The 27,014-nt window shown below is 38.0% G+C and overlaps 1 protein-coding gene across 6 annotated transcripts in view; it reads left to right on the forward strand.

The window, feature by feature from the left end:
- LOC128688066 (vesicle-fusing ATPase 1-like) overlaps positions 1 to 27,014 on the forward strand; it is a 273,716-nt gene that overhangs the window by 163,526 nt on the left and 83,176 nt on the right. For all 6 annotated transcript variants that reach the window (XM_053775780.2, XM_070083811.1, XM_070083813.1 and 3 more), the window contains one exon: positions 21,358 to 22,637. In XM_053775780.2, the coding sequence (XP_053631755.2) occupies positions 21,358 to 22,637 (1,280 nt within the window). The remainder of the gene's footprint in view (positions 1 to 21,357; positions 22,638 to 27,014) is intronic.

Genomic DNA, 27,014 nt, shown 5'->3' on the forward strand with positions numbered 1-27,014 from the left:
TGTTCATTCACACAATTTGCATGTAGTTCATAAAGAGGAGACAAAACCTTATTTCTTGAATGTACCTGGCGGCAGTCAGTGCACGTTTTCAAGGTATCACCTAGTGTGAGACCAGTAAAAGACAACGTCCACCGACTCTTGCTGGATACAAACACAGTCTCTAGAAATAAACACTTCACTTCCTTCAAGGAACCTATTTCATCCCGGCTTACATCATGCCAGGCCTGCTGATGTTGCACAAATTCCGAAACCTCTACCTCATGGGGGTTAACATGGCCCTATTTTTCAGCATCCCAAAACTCCTTCACTAAGGTGCACCATGGCTGAGCCAACACTACAACCCGTCTTTCAGAAGATCCAAATCTTCCACAATCTCTTACAATTTTCCTGCTTACATTATCTTTCTCAGGGACCTTATCCACCATCATTTTGAAGCCACCACACAGTTCCATCATAGCCTTCCCAGGACCCAGCTCCAATGCCAATCCCATCTCTCTAGCTTCCAGAATATGTAGCACCACCTCATGGTCCCACGTCATCCCAGGCGGACTTGCAGGCTGGTGCACTAGTGCCATCGACCTCATCTTAGCCAAGCAGTTTCTGAAACTGAGAAAAAACACCGCGGGGAAAACATCACCATCCTCACGTAGCACATGACTTAATGATTCCAGAGTGCTTCCCCACACGGTAATGAAAAGGAGGGAAATTCCCTCCTCCCAGTCCTTCTGGTACTGGGTAAAACAAACATGCATTGCCCTGAGAGACTGGGAAGCCCATGGTGCTTTTCTTTGACTCCTAGGATGATATACATTGGTAAATTTAACCTCAAGTAGGCCTCTCAAAACTACATGACATTTCATAAAATATGACTTCTGGGTGATTTGTGCAAAGCCTAAGAGACAAAAATGTTTCACCAGAAATCTCAAAATCTCACACACACACAATTATTCAGAAAGGGTATAGACTCTGGTAACCTGTTAGAAAAGGAATTTATTAATAAACACTGATTATTTAGCTCTCCGTCTTAACCTGAAATGCGTTCCTTCAGAATCTGTAAAAATACTACAAAGACCTTTAATAGTTCTGCTGCGTCACGTAAGCACAGGTCCTCTTAAAAAGAGTCTTGTTCATTTGATCAACTCTCAAAATAAACACTTGGTAAATTTTGGGGAAACCCACATCCCCCACCAGCTGATAAATGAATAGTGTTCTGGAGGTCACAACCTTCCTGGGCTTACTAAACTGCTGCAGAATCAGGAGATTTTCCCACTCAGCACCAAGACCACTTCTCCAGCCGATTTCCCGGTTGGGCGGTTCATCACTGCTGGGGTTCTCCTGCAGGTCAGACTCAATGAACAGGCTCCCCAGGCCAAACCATCACCACAGTGTGCAGAAGGGTCACAGGGAGGCCAGCTCCTGCCTTTTTCCCCCTATTTAGTCCTAGAGCACACTGAAAATTTCCAGGCACGTTGTCCATTGGGTCATTACCACTTGTAAAGCAGGATCCTGAAAAACCAAACATTCCTCACTTTCGAGGGTCCCACAAGTTGTTGCCTAGTGAAGGTCAACTCCTGCAAAGGTGCATCTTCTGCAATGCCTACAGGTGGTACCGACTGTGCGCAGACTCTCCCCATAACCTGTGCATTGAGTCAACAGGGACTCCAGTTATCCTTTAGAAAAATGCCCATCGGTGCAGGTGCCATCGACACTGGCAATACCCCCTGCGAAGCAAGGTGTATTGCTAAAATGTCCCTCATAGACATAACCCCCGTGACCCTACCTTCATTTTGGTGTAAGGACAGTAGACTTACTTGAATATACCTTCATCCAGGTCTAAGACAGCTGGTCTTTTTGGATACCTTGAGGAAGACTGCAATGCAAGCAACATCATGTAACTGGTGTATTTACTGGAGAAGCATCTGCTGCAGCCTGGTCCCTAAGCATCTTTCACAATATGGGTGCAGTGGCCCTGTTTATTGCAGTATGTACAGTGATAGGTTAAAGCCCCTGCACCTTGACATAGGCTGGGGCCAAAGGTCTTGGGAACTGGATCTTTCTCTGTCCCGGAAATCCTGGACCTGCACAACTGACTTAAAACCTTCTCGGTGGTACTGGGAAAATTAGGCTTATTAAAACTCTGGTGTTATTAGGCTGGTAAATGGGTGGCTTAAACTTCGAAATTTCCTATTCCTATTGGTGGGTGGAGAAAAATTACCATTATTAGTATGTGGGTGTAACTACTACCAAATTTTTGGTTAGCTAAAATCTGTCACCCAGCTCTAAAGCATTATTAAAATCATCAAGATCCTTCTCCTCAATATATGCCTTAAGGTCAGGGGGACATTTCTCAAAAGATCCTCTAACAAAATTAAGTAAATTTCACCCTCATAATTGCCTACCATTTTAGCGATACCACCTATTTAAAGTGACATCTTCTCCCTACCATATTCCACCAAAAACTGCCCTGCTTGAAACTTTAGTCCTCTAAACTTCTGCCAGTACCCTCCCGGCAACATTTGATAAGCCAGTAAAACTACCTCTTTTAGTTTATGATAATCAGAAAAGGCCGATCCTTCAAAGAACTAATGGCCTGTAACCCTTTACCAACAATTGGTTCTTGCTAATGTTTGCCATTCCTTTTCGCCAAACTTGGATTGCGTGCCCTAAATAACAGAAAAAAATGGTCTTGGCTTTCTCTAGGGAATTTGGGCACAAATTTTTATGGCTTTATCCCAAATGAAAAACATCTACCCCCTTGTCCCCTGGCTGGTTAGAAGCAAGCTGCCTCTCTTTAGCTCTTTCTTGAGCCCCAAGCTCCTCTAAGGCTCTCTGTTCCTGGATCTTTGTACCTCAATCCTTAACCTTCCTTTTTTTCTGCAACTAGGCTAATTTCATTTGTAAAATTACTACTTCCTTTTCAGGTCCCTAACATGGAAATTTTATTCAATGTCACCTTCCAAATGCATGTCATCCCAGAATTTTCACCAGTATCAGCATTTTGGAAATAATAGCACCCGATCTTGCTTCCAGCACGAACACTGATATAAAATAATAAAACCCCACAGCAAAGCACATATACTGAAGAGTATATTCACAAGGAGTTGTCAATGACTCCCTCATTTTAAACAGGATTGCACACAATAAAAAAGTCCTGGCAGAAAAAATGGAGTTGCTGCCTGCAAAGGAAAATTATTCCCAGAAATAATGTAAATACAATTAATCCTTACTGACACCAAAAGTATTAAAACAAAAAAATTTTCGTGAAATATAGATGTAGTACATAAACAATAAAATGGGGAAAGATGAATGAAACATTAACAGCATAACACTTACCTTTTTTGGTGATTCTTCTTAGTGTATGGAAGACTGGGAGGAGAGAGATTGGGTTATTCTGTTTGGGAAGGGAATCCTTATCAACACCTCAGGTACAAGTGCTTTTCTGGGGTTACTTCTCTTCTTTGTTTCAAGGCACTAGGACAGCTGAGAGTCACTGGAGTCCTGTCTGCAAAAGTATCCATAGAGCTCTGTTTCGGCGTCTCTTTAAAACTTCCTAAAATGGGCCAAGACTCTGCCACTGTAAATTGCCGGGAATGGCCAACATTCTTCTGAGGTGATGTTTCTCCATAAATCTTCCATCCTACCCCACATTTCAAAATCTCCTAATTTCTGAAAAGGGACCTTCTTCCATCTCTCTTCCCCTCCTCTGCAGCAAAATTCTGAGCTGCGATCTGTTACTGTTCCCCGCAACTTGCAGCTCCTCAGCGGGTTTGCTCTTTGTTGTGGTCCCCACCACTCTTCCACATCCTCCAAACTCATCCCAAACCCCCTGAACACCCAATGCACAATAGAGTTCCAGCTGACATAGGCTCATCAGGGTCAGCCACAAACCCTTCAAAATCCCTCTTGTGGACACAATCTGGACAATTTTCCAAGCAGAGTTCAAAGTCTGTAGTCACTCCCTCCAAGCCTTACATAAGGCTTATGCAATGGAGGATACTGAGTGTTCTTTCCAAAAAACTTTAGGGTCATGTAGCGTCTGAGTTTATATTAAAGCACCTTTTAAACATTGCTTTGGTGTAGAGGTTTTAAAGTTTTAAAACCTTTCTGGTCCATGGGCTGGAGAGAGGAGTGTTCAGGGGGAAGAACTTTGTGTGTGAATCCAAACTCCTGCAGAATTAAGTCTCAAATTTTGGGGGAGGGGCAGATCGTGTCCATTATAGGGGGGCACGAGATACAATTTCTTTTCAGGAGATAATTCTTCACACTAGAGGGCCCAAAACCCCCATTGACCACTCAACGAAAGTTTCCCTCGTGACCATCCATTATTAGATCTCCAAAACACACACAATTTACTCTTCATAACAAGTTTTCCTGAACACTCTGGGATTTTCAGAGATGGTACACTAAAAGTGGCTTCCCCTTTGGGAAAACCCACTAGCATAGCACAGAACATAGTGTCAGCCCTCTTTCATGCTTGTGTCTGACAGTCCCTTTTCCTCTTTAGTAATGTAGGTCCTCTTTGGCATTTTCTTCCAAAGAGGCCTGTTTTCACAATTGAACACTTGTTCAGGTTTCAGTCCTTCAGCCTCTATGTACTCCTTGAATTCACTTATGAATTTTAGCTGCAATTTTGTCCAAAATGGCAGCCTCACATGCTTTTCACACTGTGATGCCACTACGGTTCTTAATTCTCTCAAACCAACCTTTGCTGGCCTAATTCACCAATATCAGTACTCGATGACAATTTCTTTATGAGAACATCATGCAACTCCTAGCCTTTTCACGAATAATCTCCTGCTAGTTGTTTCGTTTACCCCACAAATAATAATCTCAACATTTTTAAGTACTGGTGATCTCTTTTTTGTAAACATATTTACCCCTTTGAAACAACAGCTTCCTTGATTTCCTTTTTCTTGTACGATGAAATATGGTTGTACTGGATTTTTACATCCTGCCAGTTGCCCACGTCGCCACTTTCATATTGTTCTATCATGTTTTTCTTAAATTCAGTCTTATTCTCCCCTTTTTTCAAAAAGCTTGGCACTAGGACTTTCCTTGAGCCATGGTAGCTTTTTTAGCCTTGCAAAGCATAAAATAAATGGAATATTATGAAATATTTAAGTAGACAATGGGGACCGTCACTCACTGGTAAACAAGGGCACCAACGGCCGAAGAGGGGCCCGAGGCGGCTCAGAGCCGTGAGTTCATGTCCAGGATGAGCGACTTAAGCGAGTGAACGACTTTCAAGAATGTTTGGATGAAAATAACCGATATTTCCAAAAGGACTATCGAGGCCCGATGATTGTCGAGGACCACTGTATCTGAAAGCATTCTCTTCTCATACTCCATCCAATCTGATATCAATCTTTCATTTTTCTAGTCTTTTGTTAATTTTTTTTATATAATGTTTGGGTGTGAGTGTTGCCTAGCATGAGCAGGTAGGTCTCAGGAAGTATGACTGAAGCAGTTCTTCCTTTATTCTGTCACAGTGGCTAATACTTTCAGAATATCGAAATTCAGTCATGATTTGTCTAACTTTATTCCTTTGTTTATAATTTGTTTGAGCTGTTTATTTCTCTATGTTTGTCAAAATATTGTAAGAAGAATTTCTTTTAATCATTTCCATTTGACCCATTTCATAGTCTCAAAATTCAGTCTATTCATAATAAAATGTAAGTATTTTTCTGAAACAAAGTTAGGGTCATCCTATAAACACTGTTGCTTACACCCCAACTATATACAGTAAGTTGATAATCTTGAAAATTACATAAATTTCTTGCCTCTTTCATGTACAGGAGACACAGAGGCCACACTTGTTAACAGGGGTACAGTTGTACAGTAGACCCTCAACCAGCGATATTAATCCTTTCCCTGAGGCTCTGTTAATAAAAAATTGCTAGTCAGTTAATTTTCCCATAAGAAATAATGAAATCAAATTAATCCGTGAAAGACACCCCAGTATTAAAAAAAAAATTTTCCCACATGAAATATTAATTTAATACTACAAACTAAAGAGACATGCACAGTTACATGACACTTACCTTTATTGAAGATCTGGTGATGATTGATGGGATGGGAGGGGGGGAGACTGTTGATCTTCTTAGTGTTTAGAAGGGAATCCTTCACTTGAGGTAGAAGTCTTTTCTGGGGTTACTTCCTAGTTCTTTAATGCCACTGGACCACCCAAAGTGCTGGACTTCTGGATTCCAAACATATCTGTCCATAGATACCTTACTCTCGTTCCTTATGACTTTCCAAAGTGGTTCACAACATTGTCAGTGTGCAGGTTGCCAACACGCTTGCAGTAGCTGTGTCAGGGTGATTTTCATCAAAAAGGTTTGCACCTAAAACTTTCAAAATTTCCTTTAAACTTAGAATGACAAGTTCTTCAATTTCTCTCTCCTCCTCCAAGCAGTTTCCCCAGGTTTGGCCTCTTGCTGTTCAAGATGATCCCAGCAGCTCCTTTAGTGGTTAGTTCATCATTGTCCTCCCACCAGCTCTTCCCACTCCCCACTAAACCCCCAACCTCCCAAGGACTTCCTCAATGCGGCATGGATTCCTCATGGCATAGGATTCTCAGGGTTAGCCTCAAACCCTAAAAATCCTTTGTCTACACATTCTGGGTACAGTTTTTTAAGCAGAGTTCAAGGTCCTCTTAGTCACTTCATCAACTTTCCTTAATGTTTACACAATTGAGGATGGCAAATGATCTTTCCCAAAAAACTCTTAGAGTCAGTTGAGTTTCTGAGGTCACTAAAGCACCTTTCAAACATAGCTTTGTGTACAGTTTCTTGAAGTTGGAAAGCCTCTGGTCCATGGGCTGCAGGAGTGGTATTAGGAAACTCACCCTTTAAACCCCTTAGGGGCCAAGGCCAAAATCAAGTGGTGCTCAGTGTCCAAAAAATTTTGAAAAAAAAATTATTTTTCTACAGAATTAAGAGCATATTTTTTTAAAGGTAATAAAAAAAAAATTCTGAAGTATTACGAGATACAGTGCCAAGAAGTTTTTGGAAATGATGTGATATGCAACATCGGCAATTCCACATCGGGTACATTATTTTGGTTTTTGTTTTTTCTTTTCTTTCCCAATTTTTTTTATTCTACTAAAAATTTGGCTGAGAGAAAATACTGTATATAATTTGTATATAAACTCACTTTGAACTTTAAAACAAGACTAAAAGTTATTTAAAAATTTTTAATTTACCACTGGGGGTTTATTACTAAAATGAAAAACCCGGATAATACAAAAAGCTACAATTTTTACTTTTACAATCACGGGACATGGTTTAAATTTGGGGTTTGGAACCCTTGAAACAAGGAAATTTTAAAGGAAAATTCCCTTTACATTCCTCACACATAAACCAGTGTCTTTCCTTTGTTTGCTTTTTGTTTGTACGACGATGCATCTCTTCAAAAAAAATTTTCCTTTTGGGTTGGAAGGGGGGAATAAATGACCCTCCTTTCCCTCAAATCGGGGGTATACCGGGAAATTCGAGGTTTGTTTTTGCAGGTGTTTTACCTGGTACTTCATTATGAGTTGTCTGACAACAGACAAAAAAACCACCATCGGTTCTTTTGCCAGTCTTTTTTTTGGTACATATTATATCTTTGGGAGCATTGAAATACCCATAAATAGAAGAAAAGTTTCTTTACCACTTTAACTTTTTATGAACACAGTCAAAAAAAACCAATCTGTTCACATTTGTCAACCAAGCATGTTTTGGGGTATAATCAATCACTGTCACGGGTTTTTTAAACGTTATTGTCCCCGATCAACGCCACTGTTTCCATTTCATTAGGGTGAATGGTTGTCCAATGTGACATTTTTCCATATCCCACCGAAAATCCCAAAGGTTTCCTTTGGGAAAAACCCCCCCATGTCATCCCCACAGCACCCCGGGGACCCCGGGCATATGTTTACGATTGGAACATTTGTGCCAAAATCTGTCTTGTTCACTCTTAAATCACTGAGTAATAAAAAACCCAGTTATCGGATATAATGCTTTTACTCCAAGAAAAGGGGGCCACCCTTTTTTTCCATTCCCCCTAGATACCCAATAACATTTTTGGTATTTTTAAATTTTTAATACCTGTGTATACAACAATACCCAAAACAAGGCCACTGCCCAAATCTTTTCAAAACAGTTTATACCGCTTTTCCCTTTACCCCATTAATTTTGAATGACAGTCTACCTTTAACAAAATCAAAGCCCCCAAAAATTACAAGATTTTGAATGGAAAAAGTATATGCTGAACTTTGTTTGAGATAAAAGGGAAACATTTCTAATCTTGTATAACCTGTCCCTTCTGTCGGGCCGGGTTTTTGTCAAAAGAAGTGCAACTTTGGAAGAGAAGATGAACCTGTTCACTGGTATGTTTTCACTAAAGGCCGGTAGAAATTACCCCAAAATGTGGCCCAGTATGCTTTTATATTATGTTATAGAAGTGGGGGAAAGAAATTTTTGTTGAAAAAAACAAATACTTTTTCCAAAAAAATTGCTTTTTCCCCCTTTGGAGTCTGAACGTGTGGATGTTACCGGGGTTGGGGCCTAAAATCTTATTATTTTCCCCTGACAATAATTTCCATCAAGGGTTTAAAGTAAAAGAAAATTCAAAAAATTCCATTTCTTGGGCCGGGTTTCCCCAAGGGGGAAAAGTGGGTGGGGTTCCCCCTTTGGGGAGTCATAAAAGTGGTAAAATTGGGAAAAAAATTGGGTTTTTCCCGCCAATCCAAAAGGTTTGCGGGTTTGGGATACTGAACCCATGGGTTTGGTTGTGGGGGTTTGTGGTTGTGGGGGGGCTTTTCCCGGGCTTTTCCCTTGGGAACTGACAAGTCAGCAGGCGGGCCCCAAAGGGGGCCCCGGTGGCCCTTTGGCAGGGCAATTACCATCACCCCCCTTCCACTTTTCCCCGGGGCCCCTAATCCGGGGGAGAACATCATCCTCCCCATCACCACCAAAACCCGGTTTCCCCCGGGAGGGCCCCGGGGATGTCCCCGGGGATGTGCTATGGAACCCCCCCCTGGGGCACAGCATGGGTAACCCCAAAAGTGCATGCGGTGGCAACATCCAGCTTCACTGGTGAAAGGGGTTTTTCCTCACTATCACTACTCAAATTTTGATCCGGGGCCAATAAAATCACAGTCCACGCCACTATCATCACATTGAAGCCAGAGGCCGGGCCCAATTGAAAATTTTAAAGTTTTCTCGGGCGATGAAACCAACCGCCGCGAGTCAGGGGCCCCACAATTGAAGGAAGGGGAGGTAAAGGGTTTTCTGCACATTATCGATACCCTGGTCTTTTTTTCCGGCATAACTGACGGCCGAAATTGTTTTCCTTTTCTTCCATCGTCTCAAAACCCATCAGATGGGGAAGAAGAAGCCCCAAATTTTTCCGGGGGAGAGCGACGGGAGGCAAGTGAACAAGGGTAACTGGGGGGGCTTTCCCCACAATCCCGGGGTTTTGGAAATTTTTTTTTTATGGCGCACCCCCCCGCAGACCCGTTCCTCCATGTTGGGCTATGGCGGGCAAATTGGGGCCCTAAAGGGGGCGGACCCGATTTGGCACCCCAACGTAAAGCTTGGATCTCGGAGGGACCTAAGGGTTAAAAAGCTCTTGCCCTTTAAAAAAGTCGTTTCCAAGCCTAAGGATGACCAGGAGCATTTTTTTAAATTTAAGGGGGCCCCTTTAAAGGCCCAAATTTTTTTTAAATTTTGGAATTTTTTCATTGGGGAAAAATGCCATTTCCAGTTAAAAAATTTCCCTAGACCCAATCCTTGTTTGCCTCCAAGCACAAACAAATTGGGCCTTGAGGACATTTTTTTTCCCGAAAATTTTGGGGTTTTTCAGAGGGATTACCCAAAAATTTACTTTGAACCCAATGTTTTTGGCACACATCCCGAAAAACCCTGTCTTTAAAGGTTTATGTCCTGGGTTTTCCCTTTTCCTCCGAGTAATGAAGGTCCTGTTGGCTTTTTCTTCCAGAACGGGCCTGTTTTTCAAAATTAAACACCTTGTTTGGGTTTTCTTTTCCTTCACTGTCTATGCCCCTTTGGAATTCCTGCACATTTTTTTTCACCCGCGGTTTTTTCAACCCAAGCCCTCCCCATCCCTTATCACACTATGAATGCCACTCCCTTTTTTTCCAAACCCAACCTTTGCGGTTTTAAAATTTCCCAATCACTAGTTGCGGCTTTTTTTAATTAAAAACCCCATAAAAATTTCCCTTTTTTAAAAATATGATCACTTAAAATTACCCTCCCATCTGCCCCCTTTTACCCCCAGTAAGAGTCTCTCAACATCTTCCAATGCCTCTAATTTTAAAACCATAGTTGCATTTTTGGCGTTTTTTGAGCCATTTTTTTGCCCACAAAATCCCGGGGTTTGAGTGGTTTTTTATACAAACTGCCAGCTCAGAACCGGCCCCCACTTTTCTTAGCAAGGGTTTTTTCTTCATCTCCAAAAGTAATTCCCCCCCCTTTTTGAGGTTTGGGTTTAAAACTTTCTTGGGGAAAAATTTTTTTTGCAGGTGAAATACTAAAAAAGGTTGGGGAAAAGAAATTTCCAGTTGTATGTTTGGGGCAAACCCGGGTGGCTGGCTTGTAAACACGGGGCTTAGGGGAAAGGGAGGCGCCGGGCCCGGGGGATCCTCAACAAACGAATACCCTTTTTGGTTTTTAAGCTAGTAAAGGCAAAATTTTGCATTAAAATATATCGCAGTCAGTTTATCGAAATATGCCACCCTGGTTGAGGGCCCCTCATTATTAGGTTCCCAGAAATTTGCCATAAATGAATGTTAGCTTTCTTATTGAACCCCAAGAGGAATTGCTTTTAAAACGGTTTTACTTTCAAATTGTTATGAACAAAACTATCATTAAAGATCAAAACCCCACATCATAGCTTTTTTTTTAAGCCCCCTCCCTTCAATACCCCTTTTAATTTTACCCCAAAAAGGTGATCTCCCCCAATTAAACAAAAAAAAAAATCGGGAAGAAATTTTTTTAAGGGTTAGGGGTGACCAATGAGAAAAATGGGGTTTTTTCTTTTGTTAAAATTTATACAGAGAAATTTAAACCCCTTTTGTTTGGGATTTTATTCTTTTTAAAAATGCATAGCTTATAAGAAAGGGAATAAAGTGATTATATAAAGGCTAAAGTGGGGCCCCCAAACCCGGGTTTAGGCTCGGGCAAACCCCAGAAAGCAAAAACCTTTTTTATTTATAAATGTAAAAAATCCCAAAACAAAAAGTTTTAAAATTTTTTATTAAAATGAACTAAAAAAATAAAAAAAAGAAAAAAATACATACAATTACATACATTACTTATTTTAAAAAGTCGTTTGTATTTTTAATGTGGGCAGGGGATACAGGGCCCCTCGCCAAACAACGCACCCATAAGGGTTAAAATTCCCCCGGAGCATTTTAACAAAAATTTTGGGGCTGGCGCAAAAAACTCACTCAACCGTTTGAAACGCCCCTAAAATGAGCCCGGCCTCCTTTTTGTGGTCCCAGTGTTTACAACCCCGCCACTGCGGCCCCCTTAAACATACAAAAAAATTTCATTACCCAACCCTTTTTTAGTGATTGCACCGAAAGAAAATCAATTTTTAAAAAAAATTTTCATAAACCCCTAAAAAAAGGGTAAAAATTTTAATATGAAGAAAGAGATCACCTAAGTAAAAAGCGGGTCGTTTCCCCGAGCTGGGGTTGTACAAAAAACCCCAATCAAACCCTCCTTTGGGCCAAGCGGCAATAAAGGGGAAAGTTTCCCAAAAGGTTTCAACTTTTTCAAACGAGATGTAAGTGATGAAGATGTTGAAAACTTTATTGGTGTGGATAAAAAAAACAGATGGGAGATGGCATCCCCCAAAGTGACCAATGTAAGGGCTGGGGAATTTTGTGGCGATTTAATTAAAAAAATGCCTGAAACCCGGGGGTGATGGGGGAAATTTTAAAGGCCAGAAAAGGGGTTGGTTTGAAGTTTTTAAAAAATAAAAGGGCATAAAAGTGTGATAAGGCATGGTGAGGCTGGCAGGCCCCAAAAGGGCTAAAAAATATGTGCGGGAAATTTCCCAAGGAGTACATAGACAGTGGGACTGAAACCTAAGCAAGTTTTTTGGGGCCGAAACAGGCCTTTTTTTGGAAAAAAATTTTCCAAAACGGGAAACCTCTTTCCTAAAGGGGGAAAAAAGGCACTCCCAGGCCCTTAATAAAAGACAGGCTTACTCTTTTGGGATGGGGCTAATGCTAGTGGTGTTTTGAAAATTAAAGGGCCATTGGTGTACCCTCGGGAAACTCCCAGGGTGTTGGGGAAAAACAATGCCCCTCGGCAAATCTGTGTGTGTGGGGGCCCAAACAGTAAGGATTGGGTCACTGGATTTTTTTTTTATGACTGGTTACACCAATGGTTCCCAATGTGAAAAATTTTAATTAAAAAAAATTAAAAACCTTATCCCCCTGGTATTAAATTTGCCCTTTACCCCTTCAGACATGGCAGAGGACTTTCCGGAAATAAAGTTTACTAATCCCTTCAGGGTCCAAGCCCAAAATCTGATGTGGTGCTCCAGTGCCCAAAAGAAATTTAAAAAAAAAAAATTTTTTTTTTTCTTACAAAATTTAAAAGGGTATATTTTTGTGAAGGTAATAAGAAAAAAAAATTTTTTTTCTGATCAGATCCCGAGTTTACGGGAAGTTGCCCTAAAATGCCCGGGTGGCGGCAAAATCAGGGGGATTTCCCCAAACCCCTTTTTTTATTTTTTTTTTTTATACTTTTTTTTTTTTTTCTATTTTTTTTTCTTTTAAATAAATTTTTTAAAAACCCAAATTATAATGTATATTGAAAGTGAAATTTTTATTAAACCCTAACTCCCCAATTTGTTTATAAATTATTTTTTTTTTAAAAACTTTTTTTAAAGTTTATTGAAAACAAAATGATAAAATATTAGTCTAATTTTTTGTTAAACAACTTCCCATATGACCCTTTTTGGTAAATTTTGGGGTTAAAATTTTTTTCCATGTTTAAAAATCCCCAATATAATCAAAGGGAACCAAAGGGGTACAAGGGCCTTTCCCCCAATTTTTTTCCATAAACAAGGGTTCCAAGGGGCAATGGTACCATGGGGGTGCAAAAAAAAATTTACTTTAAAGGGCCTTAAAATTACAATGGTACCTTTCCTTTTTAACGGGAAAATGGTTTTTGAAAAATTTTTTTCCATGTGTTAAATTTAAAAAGGGGGAATACCATTTGGTTAATGGTCCCAATACAATGGTCCCTTTTTATGGTAAGGGAAAAAAAATTAAATATTTTAATAAAGAATATGGTACCATATGATGCAATGGTCCCCAATGGTACATTTTCCCCAAAAGCACAAGGGATAAATATGGTTTTTTGCCCCCTTTTTGGTATTTGTTTTAACAAAAAAAATTTAATTTTTTATTATTTTTTTTCCTTTGGGTTTAAAAAAAATATGAAAAAATGTGTTTTAGAAAAATGTTCAAATATATATTTACAAGTGTGGGAACTTTCATTTTTTCCTTTGGGAGGGGGGTTGGCCCCTTTGCCCTGGAAAACGGGGAGTCAGAACCCCCAAGCTTGTGTCGCCACTCACCCCAGTTTTCCCAAGGTCTCAGCCACCAACATTTTGGGGGCCCAATTAAAAGGTATATTTTGGGGCCTTTTGGTACTTGTACTTTAAAGGATCATGCAGACAGGATAAATTATGGGTTACTATATGGTCGGGGTTTTTATAGGGTTAAGGTCCATAGGGGTACAAATACCATATGGTAAGTTTCCCATTTTTGGGCAAAGGTACCATGGCCCCAATTACCATATAAACGGGAAAAAATTTAAAAATAGGGGGAAATATTTTTGGGGTGCCATATGGTACGGGTCCAAAAGGTACGGGGTTTTAAATACGGGAAGGGGCCCCCATATGGTACAATAGGAAAACAGGGAAATAACTGGTTTTTGGGTTACCCAAAAGGTTTTTAACAATGTTTTTTTAAAAAAATAATCTATGTAATTGTATTTCGGCCACCTAAAAACTTACTCAAGTGCATGTGGCATTTGTAAGTTTTTTAATTCCAAAAAAAGTTAAAAAATATCATACTTAGAACATTTTTTGGGAGAACCTAGGAAAAACCCAAAAAATGCCAGACAGACTTTTTCCATTGGGGCCCCCCTTTTTTCCCTGTACCATATGGTACAAGGGTACTATGTGGTAAAAATGTCTATATGGTACAATGTACTATATGGTACTAAAATCATATGGTACTATATAATTTAATGTACTATAGGGTACCATTGTACCATATTTTCCATTTATGAATGGCACCATTGTATCTTATGGTCCCCATTGTACCATATGGCACAATGGTACCATAGGGTTAAAACCCATTAAAATTTGTTTTAAAAGCTCCACCCCATCAGTCTTAGAACTGTAAGTTGGGGAAAGAGGAGAGTTTTTTCCCCCCGGGAAGTGAGAGGAGGTTTCCTTCCCCGGGGCCCCTTGAAAAAAGTTACTTTGCCCCATTCCCACCCATGTGGGTGCCCAGTTTTTTTCTATGGTGTGACACTGACCCCCCCAGCCCCATTTTTCTTAGATGTGGCCACCACCCTTTTCTCTTTTAAATTTTGGGGTGAAAATTTTTTTAAAGATCTGGTTTGGGACCCTGGCGAAAGGAGATCTACGGGGCCGGACCCTGAAAGGGTTTAAATTTTGTTTTCCTATAACTCCTCCCTGAAACCCATGGACCACGGCTATTTTAATTTAAAAAATTGTACACAAAGCTATTTTTTAAAAATATTTTGGTAGTGACATCAGAAACTAAATTTGGGATTTTTTTTGAGAGTTTTGGAGAAACTTTAGCACCCTCAATTGTGTAAACATTATGGGTGGGGTTGGGAGAAAGTGACAAAGGGGATTTAACCCCATGGAAGAAACTGGGCCCAGAAGGACAAAAGGGATTTTTAGGGTTTGGGGCCCAACCCCCGGGGAACCCTATCCCGGTTGGGGAACCCGGGGGTGGCGGGGGGCCCCCTTTGGGGGGGGGGTTGTGGGGAGGATGTAAAAGGGTTTGGAAGGAAATTGAAGAACTAACCACTGATGAGCTGCTAGATCTTTTCCCCCAAAAGGGGCCGACCTGGGGAAACTGCGGGGGGAGGATAGAAAATTGAAGAAGGTTTTAAAAGATTAAGGAAATTTTCAAAGGGGCCCGGGGAAGCCAACCATGGGATGAAAATCACCCCCACACAGCTATTGAAAACCGTGCTGGTGACTATTACAATAAAAAATTTTGGGGTGAACCACTTCGGGAATGTCAAAATAAAAGGGGTACAGGCCTCTATGGACGGGTATTTTTGTGCGACAGGGGGCCCGGGCTCTGAAGTTGGCCCTTTTAATTAACCTCGGCTGTCGCGGCCGTTATACGTCTTGTTGGGTTATTGAGGCTGGGTTTTTGGGGGTAGTTTCAAATCTGGGGTTGGAAAAAGGAGTGGGGGGGGTTGGGTTTTTGAGGGGGATTTCCCCATAATAAGGGGGCTTATATCGGGGTGGCATTAAAAGGGGGTTAAGAAATTTTTTGTTAGGGGGATAAATTTAAAGGACCTCCCTTAGTAGGGGAACAGGCCCCCGGGGGATCCCCCTTTTTAATGTTCTTAAGTTCTTCGGGGTCCGTTTTTGGGGGTATACTCAAAATTTTTAAAAGCTTCAAATCAAGGGAGAAAGCTGGTGGGCCCCACATTGAGGAAAAGGGGTCTGAAATGGTTCCCCATATAAAAAAAATCATACGAAAAAAAAAACCCGACTTTTTTAATTAAAATCCCGATTTTGTGGTCTATTTTTTAAAAGTTTTTATTGTTGTATTCTCTTTTTCTTGGTCTTTTGATAGAAGGAAAACATATTATAAAAAGGGTTTTTTATTTTTTTACTCAAAAGAACCTAGAAATGGAGCCCCAAAGTAGGGAAATTTTTTTTTTACCAATGTTAAAAATAAAAAATGATGTCATTGCCCAAAAAAAATGCCCAACTACCCATTCAAATTAAAAAGAATAAAAGGGTTTTGATGTTATTTAAAAAATTTTACAGTATTGCATTAGTCTGAAAAATTTTAAATCTTGTTTTTTTTTGTTTGAATAAAATTAAAAAAATAAAAAGGGGAAAGGGAAATTTTTGGGGGTTTGGGGGACATGACTGATAAACCCAAAAAAATGTTATTTTAAAACCGGGAATGTCTGCATTGTTATTCGGGACCTTTTTTTTAAATTGTCATATTTTTTAGTTTTTAAAATGGCCCCAAATTTTAAAACCACTTATTAGGTTGTTAAATCAGAAAGGGGCAGTTTCTTGTCTCAATCGATAAAAAAAGGGAGTTCAAAAGAAATAGTTTGATTTTGGGGGCGACTGGAAAATGGAATTAGAAAAATAGGGCTAAAAGGGGGGGAAATAAACCATTTGTAAACAGCCCGGGTGCTAACCCGGAAACATAATTCCTCTTTTTCCATAAAATTTCTTTTTTTTGGTTTATTTACAATCGGAAAAAGTTTTCTTATCATTTCATAAAAAAAATAATTTTTTTTTTAAATTTTTTGGACAAGGGAAACCCCCGGGATTGGGGGTTGCAAACAGTAAAAGGGGTTTAAAAAGAAAAAGGGGAAGTAACCCTAGAAAAGGATTTTGCCCCCCAAGTCCTAATGGAAGGGTTTCCCTTTTCCAAAAACATTAACCCCATCCAAGTCCCCCTCCTCCCATCCCTTAACCCATCCCCAGATTTTAAAAAAAGGTCAGAACCGTATGTCTTTTTAGTTTTTTATTAAAATTAATTTTTCCCAGGGGAAAAATTTTTTTGTCCATGCTTTGGGGTGTCAGGAAGGTTTAATTTGTTTTCCCATTTTTTTTTGGGGAAAATAAAGGGCTAACGATAATTTCCCCCAACGTTGAGCCTCGGAAAACGGATTAATAGCGGGGGGAAAGGGGTCCACTGTATTTGTTTGGGGGGAAGTCAGGTGTAGGTGGGCCCCGGCTCCCGATATTTAAAACAGCCCAGGGGGTTAAAATAACATACAGTACCTCATTATTTGCCTTAAAAAGTGTGTGTATCTTTTGGAAGAGAGGGGTAGTATTTATTTGTGGGGGAAATCAGGAAGCCAGGTGCCAATTTTTGCTACCCCCGGGTACTTTCATTGGGGCCCCGAAAATTTTTAGATCACATTTTTGTTTTACTGAATTTAATCGTTTCCCACTTTTAGATGCCATCATAAACGGAAAGGGAAAGAATAATTCCCTGCCAAAAAATTTTAAACAAAAACGGAGTGGGGTTTGGGCCAAACTGATTCTCCGTTTTTTGGTGCCTGACCAGAGAAGGCGTAATGTTTCCCTCCCCCCGGGACCACACAGGCCCCCAAGTATTATTTATCAGAGCACATATAAAATATGCAATAAATGCCAGACAACAAGTTTAACTAAAATTTAATTGTTAAAGAAATAGGGATTTAAAAACAATAAAAAGGGAAAAAATAAAAGGGGTACACTTATTACTTACCCCAAAATAATTTAAAAATGTGTGGGGGTGGTGGCAGAGTGTTTATTGAATAAATTCAGGAAAAAGACCCCATCATCCCCCCTAACTTTGGGATTTAAACCCTTTTTAGGGGTTTGGGGCTTTTAAAGTATGGTTTTCATGCCAGGGTTGGTGCCATACTAGTATGCATAAATTCTAGCACCTTCCCAAAACTAGCGAGACAGTGGAAGGCCTCCCTGAAAGAATGGGTCTATGTGGGCATTGTTCAGTATAAAAAAACCTGCAGCACAATTATAATGGAAAAAATTTATTTTTTTTCCCCTTTTTAAAAAAAACTTTTGTTTTATTTTTGTATGCTATTTATGGTTTTTATTCATTTTTTTTCTCATTTTTTAGAATGGGTTATTTCAGGGGAAAAAGAGGATTTTGATTGGTTTCACAATGAAAAATAGCTTGAAATTGAGGGTCAAATGCAGAAATGTTGATCTTTTGGGGAAGTTTTGGGGAAAAAATCATACCTTCCAAAAAAACAACTGGTGAGGGTAATATTCTTTCCCCCGTGGGACGTATTATTTATACCATTTCAACACTAATGCAGTATTCTGATAACAGTAAATCTTTGTGAGAATAAAAAATTTAAGGGAAACCGAAATAAAAAAAGGTAAGACAGACAAAAAAAAAAAAATTTATTTTTGTGAAAAAGGGAAAAGTTTTTGTTTTCTAACCCCCATTTGGGAAAATTTAAAATCTTTTTAAATTTTGTGAAATTGGAAAATTGCTATTTTGGCCCCTTTTTGGGATGGGTTTAAATCAGTAAATGGTGGTTTCTTGTACTCCATTTTGATAGAAAAAAAGGGGGTTCTAGCAAAAATTTATGACCCTTTTTTCGACTGGGAGATTGGGTTTTAAAAAAAGGGTCGTAAGGGGAAAAGGCCCCGTAACCATCATTAGACCACAATTTTAAAATCATAATTCCGTAAGTTTTCCATCAATTTCATACTTTTGGTGTCAAGATAGAAAAATTTCACCTTTGAAGAAAAAAAATTTTTTTTTTTTCTGAGAAACATTTTGGGGAGGGCCTTGGGCCCGGGAAAAAGGGGTTTAAAACAAGAAATTTCGATTTCCCCTTTTATTTAAGGGAAAGGGAGTTTAATTTGTCAATAAAAACCAACTAGTTAAAAAGGAAACGAAGAAAAAAGATAAAAGTTCAGACAATGTAAAAAAAAAAACTGAACCCGGGGGTAGTGATTACTTTTCAGGTAAAATAAATGGATTTATTTTCTCTTTTTTGTTCATTCAACGTTTTTAAAATTTAAAAACCCCCTTTTTCCCACAATATTTTTATTAAAAATTTGCCTCAAGAAACCCTTCATTTTTCAAGGCAAATTAAATAGAGAGGCAAAAAGCAAGCTCCCTTTTCAAAGCAACACACCATTTTTTATGAATGAAGATAGAAAAATTATTGTTATCATCTTAAAAAAATTTTAAACCCCAATTTTGAATTGCTATGTATAAAAGGGAAAGGGATTGAAGGAATATTTTTTTAAAATCCCAGTGTTTTGGGGGAAAAAATAATTCTTCCTAAAAAACCTTTTAACTGCTTTGTAAAAAAAATCTTATTAAATAATTTTTTTTTTGGGGGGTACTTTTTTATATGCTTTAAAAGTGTTTCATAATTTTGAGGAAAAATTTTTGGGTGGATTAATTTTAAAAGGGTTTTTGTGATAAAATTAAAAAATTTTTTTAAAATGATGATTTAATTCATACTATTGGCTTTATAGGAATTGGTTTTTAAAATTTTACCTGCACACGAAAAACATTGTGTAATATTTAGTTTTTGGTTTCAGGTATAATTATTTGAGGCAAAAAATGAAAAAACTGTAAAAAAACGAAATTTTGGAAAGTTTCCCGACATAATAGTGTGGGGCACGGAGAAAGTAAACGGGGGGCGGGGTGCCGAGAAAGACCACTTGCCCATAGTTTTTGGGCATAATTTAATGCGTGTGAAGGGAAAAACAAAAGCCATTGCGGGCCCTTTGAGCATTTGGGACACAAACTATTTGTGCTGGTCAACAAATCTTTGAAAGAAAAACCCTCTTTAAACTTATTCATAATATCAAAATTTAATGGTAAAAAAAAATGGAAACCCATCTGGGAAAACAATAACTTTAAAATCAGTTTCTAACTTGCCCTGTCTTGAGGAAATATTCACAAACAAAAAGTATACCTGGGGAAAGGGTTTGGGGGTCTGGCCCAGTCCAATTATTAAAAATTTTAAAGTTTAAAAAATCACTTCCCAAAAGGCCCCTTTATTAACCCTTTTTAAGGTTTTCCCGGTTTCCAAACTCATTTTCCCGGGGGCGGGCCAAAATTTAAAAAAAAAAAAAAAAATTTTTCTCTTTTGAAAAAATAGAAAATTTTTCCCCATCAAAAACCCCAAAAATTTGAAATTTGATAGAAAAAAATTTCGGGAAATTTTCCCCGCAAAAAAGGGTTTTGGAAAAGTTTAAGCGGGCGGTACATTTGGCCCCATTTTTTAAAATTTTACTGAATAAAAAGACAAAAAAAAGAAATTTCGCTAGAACTCCTTTTCAGGTAAAAAAAACCACCCATTTTTTGAAATTCAACTATCCAGTACAGTGGTCAGAATTTAACAATTTTGGGCCCAAATTTTTCACAAATTTCAAAAAATGCCAATTTGAATAGGGTCCCGAAAAAAAGAAAAAATTCCCAATTTAAAAAGAATTTCCCCTAGTCATTAAATTTTTTTTCCCGGCCCCCTTATTTCTTTTTTCTTTCCACTTTTAATTTTTATTTTCACAAAAAAAAGATTTATTTAGAGACTATTTTCATTAGTGTAAAATGGATAAAATTTTTGGTTTCACTTGTGAAAGAAATTTGGGCTCACCCGTTGGGGAAAATTTTTGCCGGGTTGGACGTTTTTTTACTTTGGGGTTTGGAAAATTTTTAAAAATTTGCATGTTGAATTATTAAACAGAACCTAATTTTCCATGCTTGTATTAATATTAAGTAGTTCATAGAGTTTAAATTTAGTTTTGCTGAAATGCTTTGCATAATAAAGGGCTTTCCTAAGAATATGCAAGGTGTTGCAATTTCAGCAGTGTACCATATCTGTAAATAATGAAACTTGTTAATAAAACCTCTATAACATTGTTGTATGTTTTAATGAAATATTCATTAAAATATACATATAATTACAATTAAGTATTCCCATAAATTATTGCAAGTAATTTCTTTCCAATATGCAGACCATGCACACATCCTATCTGATAATTTTTTTTTTTTTTTGAACCGGCCGCATCCTAGCATGACAGGGTAACCTAAACAAAAAAAAAAAAAGAAAGTTTTTCTTTTTAAATTTAGTAATTTATACAGGAGAAGGAATTACTAGCCCCTTGCTTCATGGCTTACAGAGGAAGAATCCTTTTCCACTTCCCCATGGAAATAAGAGGAGATGATGAAGAACAAGAAGTATTTAGAAAATAGAAGAAAACCCAGATGTGTGTGAGAAATATATATGCATGTATGTGCATGTGTATTGTGGCTTAAGTGTAAGTAGAAGTAGCAGGATATACCCATTACCCCACATGTTTATGAGACAGAAAAAAAAGTCACCAGTAATCCTGCCATCATATAAAACAATTACAGGTTTCCATTTCACACTGAAATGGCTGGATTGTAATACGTCCCTTGGTGGTTACTGTCTATCAACCTACTACCTATGTAATTCTAGTTATCTGATAATTTTTTTGAATCATTTGTTATTTTATAGAAATAACTGAGTTATTTTATTGAATTACATTGTTTGAATCTGTTTCCAGGGACTGGTAAGACACTAATGGCCCGTCAGATAGGAAAGATGCTCAACGCTCGAGAACCTAAAATTGTTAATGGTCCTGAGATATTAGACAAGTATGTGGGAGAGTCAGAGGCCAATATTCGTCGCTTGTTCGCTGAGGCGGAAGAAGAAGAAAAAAAGATGGGTCCTAATTCTGGTTTGCACATTATCATTTTTGATGAGATAGATGCAATCTGTAAACAAAGAGGTTCTGTAGCTGGCAATACTGGTGTGAATGACACAGTTGTTAACCAGCTGTTATCTAAGATTGATGGAGTGGAACAGTTGAACAATATCTTGGTGATTGGCATGACTAACAGGAAAGATATGATGGATGAAGCTTTGCTTAGACCCGGCAGACTAGAAATTCAAGTAGAGATTGGCCTTCCAGATGAAAAAGGTCGTTTTGACATTCTCAAAATTAAAACATCAAAAATGAAAGAGAATAACAAACTTGACCAGGATGTAGATCTTGAAGAAATTGCATCTCTTACCAAGAACTTTTCTGGTGCTGAACTTGAGGGCCTTGTGAAAGCAGCTTCTTCATCTGCACTGAAGAGATATATTCACTTAGGAAATAAAATTGAAGTTGATCCTGATGCAATTGACAAGCTTAAGGTAACAAGAAGTGATTTTATTTATTCTCTTGAAAATGATATAAAGCCATCACTAGGTATGAATGATGAAGCACTCTCCAAGTTTATCGAGAGAGGAATTATTAACTGGGGACCGACTAGAGAGTTGGTTGAAAAGGGATTGATGTTTGTCAAGCAAGCACGCTCCCCAGAAACAAGCAGTCGTCTCTGTTTATTGCTTGAGGGAGCACCAACAGCAGGAACATCAGCACTAGCAGCGTACTTAGCAAAGAACTCTGATTTTCCCTTCATCAAAGTTATTAATTCTCGTGAAATGGTTGGATTTATGGAATCTTCCAAGTGTTTCCGTATTAATAAGATATTTGATGACGCTTATCGCTCAGAACTGAGCTGCATTTTCATGAATGATCTGGAGCACTTGATGGGCTACTCTCCCATTGGTCCCCGCTACCAATCCCTGGTTCTTGACGCTATGTATTCTCTTCTGTCCTCATCACCGCCATCAGGCCGGAAACTCCTAGTCATTTGTACGACAAAGCGAAGGTCTGTTTTAGCAGAGTTGGGTCTTCTCTCAGCCTTCACTGCTGTTATAAGAGTTCCATATATTGCACACCAAAAGGATATCAGACTTGTTCTGGAGGAGTCACAGGCTTTATCTCCTGAAGAGGTATGTTCATTAGCTCACTCATTGTTATGACATAGTTTTAGAGTATGTCAAACTACTTTGTTAGTAGCTCATAATATTAGACAAAACATGAAATCAATCAATCCTAGTTAGGTGTCTCCTTGTAAATTTATTTCCTACATATTTTCATTTTATGTTAACAATTCCTCAATAGAGTCACTTAACACTTAAGGTGGTTATGACATGTTATTCCTTGGGTAATCAACTAGTTTGCCTCAGTCATCTAGGAAAATGCTACCGTAGGAATTAGAGCAGCCTTGATGCAGTTGATTATTGCTCATCCACTTGCCATTCTTTTTGAAAGCCTATTTGTAAAGTACATTCTGCTGTCATGGATAGCTGGATTTAGTAGGATAAGCATTTAGATTGGCTTTCTATTCTGTCATCTGTAAATAAAAATCCTCTGTAAATTAACATTTCTTCATTCATTAAACTATTTCTTGAGCAAGCATTTGATTTTGATTTATTTAGCTTTATAAAGTAAATTTTTAAATTTGTAAATCATGTATGGAAAACTAAGAAAGGTTTTCAAGTTGTTTCATAACAGCCTAAAAAAAAAGTAAGGTTCCTCAGTCTGTTCCTTGCCAGGTAGCCTTGCATCTTTTAAATGTCCTTGGAAAACAATGTCCCTCAACTTCTGAAAAAAAAAAAGTCCTTGAAATGTCCTTGATATTTCATTCATTTGTAGCAGTTCATAATGAACATTGTATAACCAGCATACATCCCTAGATAGGAAAGAAGCCTGGCAGAGTACTCTGCAGCTTAAACAGTGCTAGAGCACATATGTTTCTCATTGTTTTAGCTACACAACATTGAAATAATTAACTTGGATTAGTGTATTTAATCATATCTCCTCCAAAATGAACCGAGTGTTTCAAATTTGAATGACTACACCATAAGAAAATATAATGCTCTTGCTTATTGTAAAATGTGTTGACTAGACATTTACTTAAGTAGTATAAGACTAGGTGCTATTAAAAGTCAGCATACAGGTAAGAAGAACTTGCTTCCCTAGAGGCTGCTTCAATTGGTGAAAGTAGTTGAAGGTCTCGCCCACTGCAGCAAGCAGCTGAAGACATGCACTCTCTCTTCCAGTCACTTTCAATAATGTTACATCTTGGTGTTTTTAGGACATCGGCTGTTCCCTACTGAGGCAGCATGACCCAAAAAGAAAGAAAAACTCAAAAAGATAGAAATATCTTTAGTCATCATTCAGCACTTTTACCATCGAGTTATGTAAACAAACGTTGTTGTTGTTACCAGCCCGGACACGAATGATTCGTGTTCACTCTGTCAAGCCAACCAGAAAAACATCTCATATTTGTTAATTTATATGTTTATATGTTATGTAGCATGTTTATTATATAATTTTGAAAAAGAAATCATAGATGGATTAAGCAAAATGTCTATATCAACGTTTTATACACATTTAATGCGCCTCATTGATTATTATTGTGTTATTATCATTATTAATATGGCATCTTCAAGACCAATTACACCCTTAATGAGTGGCTCTGAGACAGACAAGCAGACAGAAAGACAGACAGACACAGGTAGACAGACAGACACACAGGTAGACAGACAGACACACAGGTAGACAGACAGACACACACAGGTAGAAAGAAAGACACACACAGGTAGACATAAAGATACACACAAGTAGACAGACACACAGGTAGACAGGAAGACACTCACAGATAGACAAAGACACAGACAGAAAGACAGACACACAGGTAGACAGATAAACAGACACACAGAGATACACAGATATATAGGCAGACAGATACAGACAAGTTTATGTGCAACAGTGAAAACAAATAGAGTTTGAGAGTAAGAGCCTTTCTTGCCACAGATTTCGTTTTAGGGGCCATTGTGAAATTTACTGTCCAGTTAGTACAGTTAATACAGTATGATGCTGCTGATAGGACAGGGTTACTCAAACTGATGCTGCCTGCATGAAGCATTGCCGCCGCGAGTATTGTCAAATATTGTACAGTGGTGTGCATCAGCTGGCCCAGCCCAGCTGCCAGATGCATGGTCGTAAGTCGAGTGGATGTATGTTGAGCAGGTCGTAAGTCGGATGGTAGGTGTATGTATGTATATATATATATATATATATATATATATATATATATATATATATATATATATATATATATATATATATATATATATATATATATATATATATATATATATATATATATATATATATATATATATATAATGGGAAGTACAATGCCTGCACTTTAAAGGAGGGGTTTGGGATATTGGCAGTTTGGAGGGATATGTTGTGTATCTTTATGTGTATGCTTCTAGACTGTTGTATTCTGAGCACCTCTGCAAAAACAGTGATAATGTGCGAGTGTGGTGAAAGTGTTGAATGATGATGAAAGTATTTTCTTTTTGGGGATTTTCTTTCTTTTTTGGGTCACCCTGCCTCGGTGGGAGACGGCCGACTTGTTGAAAAAAAAAAAAAAATATATATATATATATATATATATATATATATATATATATATATATATATATATATATATATATTTATATATATATTTATATTTAATATATATTTATATATATATGTATATATAATATATATGTGTATAATATATATATATATATATATATATATATATATATATTATATATATATATATATATATAGTATATAATATATATAGTAGTAGTAGGTAGTAGGTTGGTAGACAGCAACCGCCCAGGGAGGTACTACCGTCCTGCCAAGTGAGTGTAAAACGAAAGCCTGTAATCGTTTTACATGATGGTAGGATTGCTGGTGTCTTTTGTCTGTCTCATAAATATGCAAGATTACAGGTAAGTCTTGCTACTTCTACTTACACTTAGGTCACACTACACATACATGTACAAGCATATATATACACACCCCACTGGGTTTTCTTCTATTTTCTTTCTAATTCTTGTTCTTGTTTATTTCCTCTTATCTCCATGGGGAAGTGGAACAGAATTCTTCCTCTGTAAGCCATGCGTGTCGTAAGAGGCGACTAAAATGCCGGGAGCAAGGGGCTAGTAACCCCTTCTCCTGTATATATTACTAAATTTAAAAGGAGAAACTTCAGTTTTTTCTTTTGGGCCACCCCACCTCAGTGGGATACGGCTGGTACGTTGAAAGAAGAAAGAAGAATATATATATATATTTATATATATATATATATATATAGTATATAATATATATAGTAGTAGTAGGTAGTAGGTTGGTAGACAGCAACCGCCCAGGGAGGTACTACCGTCCTGCCAAGTGAGTGTAAAACGAAAGCCTGTAATCGTTTTACATGATGGTAGGATTGCTGGTGTCTTTTGTCTGTCTCATAAATATGCAAGATTACAGGTAAGTCTTGCTACTTCTACTTACACTTAGGTCACACTACACATACATGTACAAGCATATATATACACACCCCACTGGGTTTTCTTCTATTTTCTTTCTAATTCTTGTTCTTGTTTATTTCCTCTTATCTCCATGGGGAAGTGGAACAGAATTCTTCCTCTGTAAGCCATGCGTGTCGTAAGAGGCGACTAAAATGCCGGGAGCAAGGGGCTAGTAACCCCTTCTGTATATATTACTAAATTTAAAAGGAGAAACTTCAGTTTTTTCTTTTGGGCCACCCCACCTCAGTGGGATACGGCTGGTACGTTGAAAGAAGAAAGAAGAATATATATATATATTTATATATATATATATATATATAGTATATAATATATATATATATAATATATATAGTAGTAGGTAGTAGGTTGGTAAACAGCAACCACCCAGGGAGGTACTACTGTCCTGCCAAGTGAGTGTACAACGAAAGCCTGTAATTGTTTTACATGATGGTAGGATTGCTGGTGTCCATTTTTCTGTCTCATAAACATGCAAGGTTTCAGGTACATCTTGCTACTTCTACTTACACTTAGGTCACACTACACATACATGTACAAGCATATATATACACACCCCTTTGGGTTTTCTTCTATTTTCTTTCTAGTTCTTGTTCTTGTTTATTTCCTCTTCCCTCCATGAGGAAGTGGAACAGAATTCTTCCTCCGTAAGCCATGCGTGTTGTAAGAGGCGACTAAAATGCCGGGAGCAAGGGGCTAGTAAGCCCTTCTCCTGTATATATTACTAAATGTAAAAGGAGAAACTTTCGTTTTTCCTTTTGGGCCACCCCGCTTCGGTGGGATACGGCCGGTGTGTTGAAAGAAGAAGAAGATATATATATATATATATATATATATATATATATATATATATATATATATGTATATTTATGTCTTTTGTCTGTCTCATAAATATGCAAGATTACAGGTACGTCTTGCTACTTCTACTTACACTTA

This window comes from Cherax quadricarinatus, chromosome 10 (assembly GCF_038502225.1).
Source record: "Cherax quadricarinatus isolate ZL_2023a chromosome 10, ASM3850222v1, whole genome shotgun sequence".
Taxonomy (NCBI): Eukaryota; Metazoa; Arthropoda; class Malacostraca; order Decapoda; family Parastacidae; genus Cherax; species Cherax quadricarinatus.